At 32.4% G+C, this 12,215-nt stretch overlaps 1 protein-coding gene across 1 annotated transcript in view; it reads left to right on the plus strand.

Moving 5' to 3' along the window:
- ZDHHC17 (zinc finger DHHC-type palmitoyltransferase 17) overlaps positions 1-12,215 on the plus strand; it is an 82,676-nt gene that overhangs the window by 55,275 nt on the left and 15,186 nt on the right. The window contains exons 9-10 of the mRNA XM_033117091.1: positions 5,052-5,194; positions 6,555-6,655. Of these exons, the coding sequence (XP_032972982.1) occupies positions 5,052-5,194; positions 6,555-6,655 (244 nt within the window). The remainder of the gene's footprint in view (positions 1-5,051; positions 5,195-6,554; positions 6,656-12,215) is intronic.

The raw sequence follows: 12,215 nt of genomic DNA on the forward strand, positions 1-12,215 counted from the left end.
GCTTTCTAGTAACCCACAGGAAAGCAGGAAAATGAAAACAAACGAAAACAGAGAACAAACAGAAAACAAAAAATAAAATTATAAACTTGAACGCTAACATAACAATAATTACATTACATTTGAGTGGTCTAAATATACCAATGAAAAGACATATTAGCAGTGTGGATTATAAAGTATGACCGCATTATATGCTATCTATAAGCTACTCACTTCACATACAAGAATGTCGAGTTGCACATATGGGTAAGAAACAGAAAGGAAACAGTATGTTTCCCTGATACCAAAACCAGACAGACAGTACAAAAAAGAAACCTATAGACTAACATCCCTCATGAATATAGACTCCAAAATCCTTAACAAAATAGTAACAAATAGAAGTCAGCATATATAAGAGGAATTTTGCACCATGAGCACATAGGGTTTATTTTAGGTATGCAAGGCCCACTTAATATTTAAAAATTATTTAATATAAGTTATCATACTAACAAAAAAGAAAAATCTCATAATTATGTCAATCAAAAAGCGTTTGATACAGATCAAAGTCCATTTATGATAAAACTTAGAAAAATAGAAATGGAGGAGAATTTCCTGAACTTTATAAAGAGCATGTATAAAACCTTTAACTAACATACTTAACGGTGGAAGACTGAATGCTTTCCCCCTAAGATCAAGAAAAAGGCAAGGATATCCCTCTTACTGCCCTTATTCAACATAATGCTGGAAGTTCTAGCTAGTGAAATAAAGAAACGGAAAAGGCATGTAGATCAGAAAGGAAAAAAATTAAAAATTTCCCTATTTTTGGTTGACATAATTGTCTATGTAGAAAATCCCAAGGAATCTGTAAAATAAACTCTTAGAACTAATAAATGAATTCAGCTAAGTCATAGGATATAAGATAAACATATAATAATCTATTTCTATATGCTTGCAATAAACATGTGGGCACCAAAATTTAAAAAAATACTACTTATAGTTGCTAAAAAAAGCCCCACAATTTTAAAGACTTAGGTGTACATTTGACCAAATATGTAAAGTACTTGTATTTTGAAATTTTTAAAATGTTAGTGAAAGAAATCAGATATGTTGTATGCAAGTGGAGAGACATACTGTGTTCATGAATTGGAAGACTCAACGTAGTAAATGTCAGTTGTCCCAAAATTGATACACAGATTTGATACAATTAAATAAAAATTCCAGTAAATGTTTTGTTTATATAACCAAGGTTCTGAAATTTATATGGAAAGGCAATAACCTAGAATAGCTAAAACACTTTTAAAGAAAAAAAAATCACTCTATATAATTTCAAGACCTGTTATTTGGCTATAGTAATGAAGATTGTGTGATATTGCTGGAAGAATAAACTCACAGATCAATGGAACAGTCTAGAGAGTCCAAAAATAGAACTGCAGAGATATGTCCACTGACTTGGCAGAAGTGCAGAAGCAATTCAATTGAGGAAAGACAGCCTTTTCAACAAATCATGCTGGAGCATTTGAACATGCATAGGCAAAAAAATAACACCATACTGAAATCTCATACCGTATTAAAAAAACTCAAAATGCTTCACAGACTCACATGTAAAACATAAAACAATAAAAGTTTCAGAAAAAAACGGAAAATTATCAGAATCTAGGTCTAGGCAAAGTGTTAGACTTGACACAAAAAGCAGGATCCGTGAAAGTAAAATTGATCAATTGTACTCATCAAAATTAAAAACTTTAGTTTATGAAAGACCCAGTTAGGAAGAAAAGACAATCTATAGACTAAGAGAAAGTACTTGCCACATATCCAATAAAGGACTAGTTTTCAAAATATATAAAGAACTTTCAAAACTCAAAGGTGAAAAATCAATCCAATTAGAAAATGGCCTAAAGACATGAAGAGATATTTTACTGAAGAAGATACAAAAATGGCAGATAAGCATATGAAAAGATTTTCAACATCATTAGTCATTAGAGAAATGCAAATTAAAACCATGATGACTTACTTTCATGTACCTATCAGAATAACTAAACTAAAAAGTTGTGAAAACTTGGGTGAGAATGCAGAGACTGGATTCCTCATACGTTGCTGGTGGGAATGTAAACTACCGTGTTTCCCTGAAAAGAATACCTAGCTGGACAGGCAGCTCTAATGCGTCTTTTGGAGCAAAAATTAATATAAGATCAGGTATTATAAATATTATATTATGTTATATTATACCCAATCTTATAGTAAAATAAGACTGGCTGTTATATTAATTTTTGCTCCAAAAGACGCATTAGAGTTGATTGTCCAGCTAGGCCTTATTTTCGGGGAAACACGTAATACAGCACCCTGGAGAACAGTTAGGCAGTTTAAAACACACACACACACACACACACACACACACACACACACACACACACACACACACCTCTTAACATGTAATTAGTATACAACCCAGAAACTGTGCTCTTAGGCATTTATCCCAGAGAAATGAAAACTTACATTCATACAAAAACCTGTATGTGAATGTTTATAGCAGTTTTATTCGTAATAGCCCCAAACTCGAAACAACCCCAAAAGTCCTTCAGTGGGTAAATGTTTAAACAAACTGGCATACCACGGCATATTCCTCAGCAATAAAAATAAATAAACTAATGGTACATGTAATAACCTAGAGGAATCTCCAGAGAATTTTGAGTGAAAAACCCAATCCTATAAAGTTACCTACTGTATAATTCCATTTATATAAGATTCTTGAAGTGACAAAATTACAGTAATGTAGAACAGATGAGTGGTTGCCAGAGGCGAATATGGGGGTGAGGGTAGGGTAGGAGGCCAGTTGCTGTAAAAGGATTACATGGGGACTCCTATAGTCGTGGAAACCGTCTGGATCTTAGCTGTATCCTGTCAGTATCCTGGTGGTGGTATTGTATGCTGTTTCGCAAGATGTTAGTTATTGGGAGAACCTGGTTCAAGGGTACTTGGGATCTGTCTGTGTAATTTACAAGTGCATGTGAATCTACAGTTATTTCGAAATAAAAAGTTTATAATTAAAAAATAGATACTGAACTGTAGAAGGTAGGTGGTGGATATATAAGTATTCAGTATAAAATTCTTTGAAATGTACTATATATTTGAACATTTCCATCATAAAATATAAGAGAAAATAGATTTCTCATATCTACAAAAACAGTGCATCACAATTAGACCTTTATAATATTACAATATGTATGTTCAGTGACAGTTTGAACAAAAAAAACCTAGAAATCCCACACATAGGTATTTATCCAAGTGAAATGAACGTATGTTACACAAAAACCTGTATTGTAAATGTTTATAGTGGCTCTGTTCACAATCATCAGAAACTGGAAACAACCCTAAATCCCTCAGCTGGGGAATAGATAAAAAACTGTGATGCATCTTATAATGGAATACTACTCAGCATTAAAAAGGAATGAACTACTGATACACACAGCAACACGAATGAACATCAAATGGCTTCTCTGTGTGAAAGAAGCCAGACTTAGAAGACTGCATTCAGAATCATTCCATTTATATGACATTCCTATAAAGGCAAAAGTATAGGGACAGAAACCAGATTAGTGTTTGCCAGGGGCTGGGACTGAGGGCACAGGGTTATTTCAGGGCTTGATAGAACTGTTATGTCTTGATTTCTGTGCTAGTTACTTAACTGTGGCTGTTAATCAAAACTCAGAGAACTGTACACAAAAAACAGTGAATTTTACTATATGTAAATTGTATCTTTTTAATAATGGAAAAATGTGGTTATTGCTGAGGGAAACAAGTATCTTGACTAAAAACAAGCTCAATTACAGATAATTTAGAAAATACTTTTTCAAATAACACATGTCCATCTTCTCTCCTGCCAACACCCATCCGTACCCATACACTTTTTCCTCCCAGTTACAAATTTTCTCTTACGTCTTGATATAAAATTCACATGTACTAGAGATGCAAAAACAAATTGGATTAGTTGTTTTACTGCAGCATAAAATTAAACTCTGAAGTTGATTATGTTTAATTATTAGTGTAAGTTAAAATTACACATTTAGTTCAGAAAATGAATTACAATGATTGAATTGAGAAAGGCATGGCCATTTATATGAAAAAGTATTTATTTCAGTAGAAGCCAACAGTATAAAAGGTGTTTACTCTAACAAAAAGAGTGTAACATAACCTTAGCTTTCAGAAAGGTAAGTATTCAAGGAGAAAAGTGATATTTATTTGCACTCTGAGCTTTGTTAAATCACAGCTGGAATATCTTACATAGTTTTGTTACCTAAGATAACTCAAGAAAGTTGATAACTGCTTATAAGTTTGTGAAGGACTGTTATAGGAAGAAGCATAGATTTATGAGTACTTTGTGTTGCTCTGAAAATACAGTTGTGGTAGATGTTGTAAGAAAGTAGATAGGGTTTCAATACTTAGAAGTATGGACTTCCTAACAACCAGACCAGTATAAAAATGAAGTGGAACTACCTCTGGAGTTTTAAGTGCTCTGCTTTGATATGTGTTAAAAGGCACATACTCTCCATTCTGTGAAGTCTGGTACCCCATAGATTGATTTTATTCTCTATCTCATTTTATGGTTTTGATGTACTGTTTATACGTGTCATTCAAAATGTCTTCTTCAGGCTAAGCATCCTCAGTTTCCTTATCTGATAGAGTTCTTAGAGCATCAGTCATTCTGGTTGTCCTTACCTCTAGTTACCAATGTCCGTGGTAAAATGGGATGGTTATTCATCATAAACTATTTTCTAGTCTGTCCATGTATTAGCCGGTGGCACTGCCCTCTTCTATAAGGTGACTATTTAGACCCAGTTCTATAACTTCTGTTCTCATTTTCCACAATTTTAACCAAGTACTTTAAAATTATTAATTTATTTATTACCTGTCTCCAGAAGACAGAGGTCAGTATCTTGAATAATACCTGCATATAGTAAGCATATTTTAATGAATAAATTTCATTCTCCGTTGCATGTTTTCACAAAGGTAACTTGAAAATGGTTCACATTAGGTTATTTGAAACAAGCAAAACTTACTAATTGTTTTTTTCTGTACAGGAATTTCGACAGAAAGTAATGCTAGGAACACCTTTCCTAGTTATTTGGCTGGTTGGGTTTATAGCAGACCTAAATATTGATTCTTGGCTCATTAAAGGGCTAATGTATGGTGGTGTTTGGGCTACAGTACAATTTCTTTCAAAGTAAGTGTATTGTTTTTAACTGTATTTTTAACTGAACATGAAAGAATATAATTTGGATCCTGCTATATAAAATTAATGTTTTGTATGTTTAGAACAATGCCTTTATGTAACAGGTTTGATCTTAATTTAATGTTAAGTAATTTTGGCAAATTTATATGTGAAATATTTTAAAATTTTAACACTGTTAAACTGATGGTAAATGTGCTTTCAGTGACAGTCTACCATCTAATTTTCAAGGCAAAAACACAGTTTTAGAATATTTCAATAAAAGTGGACTTGAGTTTGTTGAGCTCTAACTGTAATATATGCGTTGCTTATTATTTCTAGGGAATTATGCTGGAGCTTACTTTTCCATAGAAATTACTTTTTCTTTTATCATAGGCAGTATACAGAAAGAGATTTGATTTTAGTAGCAAGGTAAAGTCTAAGCATATAAAGTAGGTTCAGATCATTTACTTTTTAAAAAAATACTCTCCTCCCTCTTTTTTTCCTTAAACATTGTGACCATTCCTTTTTCTTCTGTTCCATTGCCCTAAAGTTGCCCATCCAGCAAACCTAATCGGGTGTCTAAGGTCCAGAACTTCCCACCTAACTTCTCCTCCTTCAGTACTTGGTCTTTACCCGAATTTCAGAAAAAGTGTTTTGAAAATAATTCGCACAGAGATGCGAATGACTAGTAATACACTAATGTGCTAACTCTCCGGAAAGGGTTTAGTTCTAGGGAATTAATCCCATTTTAGTGTTTCCAGGAGCTTTGAGGGCTACTACAGAGAGGAATTCACCAAGACTTTCTGATTAGTTTACATGGATGGTTTATCCTGCTTCGGTTTGATAAAATTTCTTAATATTTATTTTCCTGAATTCTAAATACTATAAATAATGATTTTCAATTTTACTGAAGTAGCAGTTGAACAGATGTACCAAAAGCTTAACAGGAATATGTAGGTAAGGAGCAATGATGAAACAGAGAAAAACTTGAGGATTATTTTGTACTTATTTGTCAAAACTATAATCTTCGGAGAATATGCTGAATGATAGAGTTATTATACTAAAGTTGAATTTTTGATTTAAGAGCATAGGAGTACACTGAAATTTTGAAATTGAAAAATTAGTGGAATGTGATTTTAACTTTTGGTGAATTAAAAGGACCTTCAAAACCTTACTGAGTCATTCAGCTGTAAACTCATTTATTATTGATTACTATGAAAACAGTCTTGGTATTTAAGCATCCAGACTTCTGGATTTGTTTAAACCAGAGTTGACTATACAAAATGTGTGTAATTTTCATTTAAGTATGTAAATACTTACCTTTACAGTGAAATAATAGAGTTCAGATTTTGTAAAACTTGTGTTTTTACAGATCCTTTTTTGATCATTCAATGCATAGTGCATTGCCCCTTGGAATATATTTGGCAACCAAATTCTGGATGTATGTGACGTGGTTCTTCTGGTTTTGGAATGATATCCTTTGGTTATAAAGGTCGTATCTAAAGCAATTTTTGTTTGTTTTTTAAACAAATGTTTAATAATAATTTAACATTAGGACTGAACTACTCATGATTAGTTACAGTAGAACAGTATTTCTAGAAAAATAAGTATGAACTAATGAAGTACTGGTTTTAAAATATTTTATATTGACTAGGTTGCTTTTGAAAGCTGCTTTTAATTAACAACGTAAATAGTAATAATAGCTGCCATTTACTGAGTGTTTAAAGGGCGTTTCCTTAAATATTTTGTACTGATTTAATACACATTTTATATGTTAGTATTGTTGTCTCCATTTTGAAGATGAGAAAATTTAGGCTTAAATAGGTTAGGCTTTTATCCTTTCCCAACATGACACAGCTAATCTGGTAGAGTTGGGATCGAAATAACTAGTTGTCTGAGTTTATAACACATATCCTAAATCTTCCTTCTAAACTGTAATTTTTATGTTTTAGTATCAAACTGTTTCCTCTAAATGTTTTCTTAATTTTACAACTCATTTTGCTATGGTAGGTAACAGTCAGTCAGTTTTCTCTTTTGCTTCATAAAAAGCATATAATACTGCATCTTCAAATATTTGCTAACTTAAGCAAATTATTTCAATGTAGTATGCTTTTAAAAAGTAATGTAATTTCAAATTGTAAAAGTGTGTGTGCATGTGTATGTATCAAAGAAGTAAGGCCAATGTCAACTTTTAATATTTTTACATAGAGTTCAGTCAGTAAGATAGTCTGATTTATTATAATAAAGGCACATGTTTCATAAGTATCTGTTAATAAATCATTTTCAAAACATTACCATAAAGTATATAAGATATGTTTTAAATGAGTTCAGTTTTCCGTGCCTTGTAACTATCCTGAATGATTTTAATTATTACTTGGTTTCACTTCACAGTCTTGCATGTTATAATACTGTATTCTTTTTAAGTTGTCTTGTATTTTAGTTGAAAAAAAAATATGCTTATTTTTGAGAATAAGGCACAATTGTAGCTATACTTGTAGTTCTTATATTTTTATAGCATATGTGATTACTAGCAGAAAGTATTGTACTTTTTAAATACTTCCTTAGCGTAAGTATCTACTGGAATTTTTCCATGTGACAGTTTTCACTAGCTTATTCTGGGCTTGTATTTATACTTTGACTTCAAAATTGTTCTTCAAAGATTACGAGTTAAAATTGTCTTATTGGGACATTTAGTATAACAGATTTGCTTGTTTTCATTACCTCATCTATTTTAAATTTATAAAAAAATCACTGACCTCTGAAATGACTTTATTATTCCAGGCATATTTTCTAACTTTATTTCCTAAATTGGACAGTAAATTTTGTTCAAGAAAAAAATTTAGATTCTCATCTCAAAATAATTTTAGACTGTTGCTAAACTCTTAATCTGTTATGCATGTAAGTGGAAAAAAGCAGGAAAACTAATAGATTACCAAATAATGGAAACTTTGTGCCAGACAGTTTTATATAGTATAATTTGAATTTATTTTTTTCTTCTCTTTTTTTGGGTATAGTTAAAAAAAAAAAAAAAAAAAGCTATGCAAGTTTCCAGAGCTGGGGTGTTGAGACTGTGAGACGTAGTAGCTTTTAAAGAGACAGCCAGAGCTATCAAGTGTGTTTAACTGTCCTATTTGAATAATTCTGTCTTTAAAATAGATTGGTATATAATTAATTTTTAAGTACACTGAATAGATCAGACATGTTAATTTTGCAAATAAAAATTATGGTATGAGAATACTAAGCTTTATACTCGTCTGTAAAGGACAGATGATCATAGTATTGTCTCTGAGAATTCTTGAAAAGATTGATATAATTTAAGACATACCTGACATGTAAAAAGTACTAAATAAATACCTGTTATTATTTATATATGACTTTTAAAATCTAAGTGTGTGTCCCAATGGGCTTTTAAATGTGTACTTACATATTGGAATGTTTGTGTATATGCGTGTGATACTCATGGAATGTGGAATGAAATCACAAATAACTTTAAATTCCGATTATAAAAGAAATCTTTTTTACACTTCTCTGTGTTATCGAAGAACCATATCTCTAGGTCCAACATGATTTTAGAGCTACATTTTTTATTTTTCAGTATTACATTTCTGAGGCCAGAGAGAGATACTCAAGAAACCTTTAGGAAGGGAAGAGTAAAGAGTCCAGATTAATTTATGAAGGACACATAAATGATGTGAGACAGGAAAGAGCCATGAGGTTCATGATACAAGGGAATGATTCAGGTGCAGAGATAAAATAGTGCTGTCAGGGACTACCTCTTTTGCTGACCTCAGTCTCCTTGCTGTTGTTTCTACCACTTTCCTCACGGAAATAATGACTACGTATGTCACTAAAGCTGATTAGACTAGTTTTAAAAATAGAATTAGTCAGTTCTCATGATTCATGGTAGTTGTCCTGTAAAGTCTCTGTTGTTCCTACAGGAAAAATAAGGCTAGATTCCTGTAACTTTTTTTTTTTTCAACTAATCAGTACATAATCTTGTTTTACATGTGTTTCTGTTTAAACACCACATTTAATTATTGTTGATTCATTAACCCTGAACTCGTAGCCAACAGCACGCTAACCCAGGCCTGAATAAAGCATATCTCACACACGTGTTTTCTCTGTAAGGCCCTTCACAGCCTTCTTGCACTTAGGAACATTACCAGGCACTTCAGCACTACACTTGGAGGCCATTTTAACAGGCAAAATCACCAACAAAAAGCACAAAAATACAAAAGTGTGGCATTAAATAGACCATGCAAGGACACTTTGTTTAGAGTATGAGAAGTGAAATAAGAAGGCAGAGTGTCACCTTGTTCCACTCAGCTGGGCCCGTGTGCGTAGGCGGACTCACGTTAGTATGTGCCACCGTGTGCACATCCACAAATGGCCGCACAGGCACCGAGTATTGACCCGGGTGGGGGGGGGCTGCAAATAGATGTGTGGTGATAGGCATGACGGTCACCTTTATATTATGTCTTTCATAATATGATACGCAACTTAAGTGTTTTTATGGTGATAATGAATTTTATGTTGATGTAAACTATTCTAATAAATAACTTCTTATTCTTTTTTATTATTCATTAAATAATTATCACCCTATTGTGCACCTTACATTTATTCAGTGCTTTTTGGTCTATAGCTCTTTGATGTAATTTACTAGGTTCTCAGAACAATTCTTTGAGATTATAAAAATACATTGCACAATTGTAATACTGTTTTCTAATTGATGGAAAAATTAAGATTCAGAGAAGTTGTGCGTCTTGCTCAAAGTCACATAGGTAGGTGATTATTAAGAGTTTGATCTGATACAGTGTATCTTCCAGTATCCTTATGTTATACTCTGAACATAATTTTAAGTTTATGAACTTTCCTGTAAAGCAATTTGGCATCCTCTAGAAAGAGCTTTAAAAATACCCTTTGATCTCTTAATTATTCATAAGTAAGTGATCAGAGATAAGATCATTAAGATCAAAGATTTATTTACTAGGATGTTTATTATATTATAGTACTATTATAGTAGGGAAAAATGGAAACACCCTAAATATCCAAACTGAATACAGGAATGCTTTTCTCAGTTACACTACATATTGTATGGGATAAAATAGCCATTAAAGTGCTTTTCTAAGACTTAATGATATGAGCTGATACTTAGGATATAATAAGTGAAAAATCTCTAAATTGTATTTACAGAGTGATTCTAATTTTAAAGTGTACAAAGGTTATGAATTGGAAGAGAGTATATGTAATTTTAGCAGTGGTTATCTATGGGCGTTGATTCATGAGTGATTTTGTTTTGTTTCTTGTCCCTTTATTTATTTAAAATTTTGTTCCTTGACCATGCTGCTTTTATAATAATCAGCTCTAAAATTCACTATCATAGCCAGTACAGTCACCTGTGGTTGGCACCACTTTTGAAATATTGATGTACGTTATTAGAAATTTTGTGTGTAAAAATTTTTCAGTCAGGTTTTAAGTTCAATTAAGTTTTTAAAGTAAAGCTAGATATGAAGAACTTCTAGAGCCTGGGATGATTACACGTGTAAAAATGAATGCAGAATTATCATTTTTACTATTTTCTTCTATGCATTTTACTCTTAAGCATTTTTTCTATAATTTACTCTTAAGACTTCTTCAGTTTTCTGTTTATCTAGGCTAGTTTCCTTCTGATATCCTCTAAGTTTTTTAATACCTATACCTTCAGGTATCTAATCACCAATTTCTATGAATTCCAACAATATTGCTGCAGTTGTTTTTGTATATCTTTTTTTTTGTGAACATGTGCAAAAGTTTATCTGAAGTCATTGAAGATTTTTTTAATTTAAGTTCTTGTGTGTATTTAACTACTTTGTATAATGAATGATGTGAGAGGAGGGGTCGGTCTCTTCCTTTTTGCTTATACAGAAGTCATTGCCCCCACACACCCTAGCCTCACTCAGTTGCAGTATCGACCTTTGTGTTCCTGGTTTACCCACAGCGGCCACCTTCTCCTACATCCTCACATGGCAGGAAGAGAACAAAAGAGATCTCTCTCTCTCTTCCTCTTTTATGGCCTCAGTTCTGTCATATTAGGGTCCCACCTTTAGGACCTCATTTAACCGTAATAACCTCCTGAAGACAATATTTCCAGATATAGTCAGATTAGAGGTTAGGGCTACAACATAGGAATTTGGCGTGGGGGTAGTTGAGAATTCTGTTTGTCTTGTCTACATTTTTCATGCTACTTAATTACAGGTGAAGATGGGATTAAGAACTTCCCTGGGCAGCCTGCCTCACCAGAATCTTCTGTCCTTGAAGTCTAGTTTGAACTTTATGGTATAATGTGGCTTGTCCCCTTTCTAGAGTTGTTCTGGTATTTTGTGGAGCAGTTGGTGGATTTGATTTGCTTTTTTTGGTTCATTTTGTGGGGTATTATGGTAATTTATACCTGCAATTAACAGTAGGCATCAGAATAACATTCAAGTGGATTAAAGTTAAATGTAAAAAAGATTCTGTAAATATTTAAATGAAAATATTCATGGTAAATATTTGTTTTATCTCTGATTGGAAGGCTGTTTAAGCATAAATGCATATTAAGACAATAAAATAACACTTTTGCTTCTAAAATGGCAACATTTTTTTTCCCACTTAGTGCTAATGCAAATGTAGTAATCAAGAAATAATGTGTTGCTAGTGGGGTTATACATTGGTTTATCTTTCTGGAAATAATCTGACAATATAAAATACATATCAAGCCTTAAAAATGTTCATATCTAAAGATACTGTTTCCATAATATTTAATGACCTAGGACATTCCTCTGAGTTCTGGGGAGTCAGAATAGTGTAGATATTAAGAGCCTACCTCTAATTTACAATGTAACCTTGGACTACCAAATTAACCTCTGCCTCAGTTTAATCATCTGTAAAATGGGGATAGCAGGATTTATCATAAAGCTCCTGTGCAGCTTAAATGGCACATAGTTGATAATTAATATATTATTTTATTAATGTTAATAAATACAGTGATCCCAATTTTGATAAAAAATGCACAGTG

The sequence above is a fragment of the Rhinolophus ferrumequinum genome, chromosome 10 (genome assembly GCF_004115265.2).
Source record: "Rhinolophus ferrumequinum isolate MPI-CBG mRhiFer1 chromosome 10, mRhiFer1_v1.p, whole genome shotgun sequence".
Lineage (NCBI taxonomy): Eukaryota > Metazoa > Chordata > Mammalia > Chiroptera > Rhinolophidae > Rhinolophus > Rhinolophus ferrumequinum.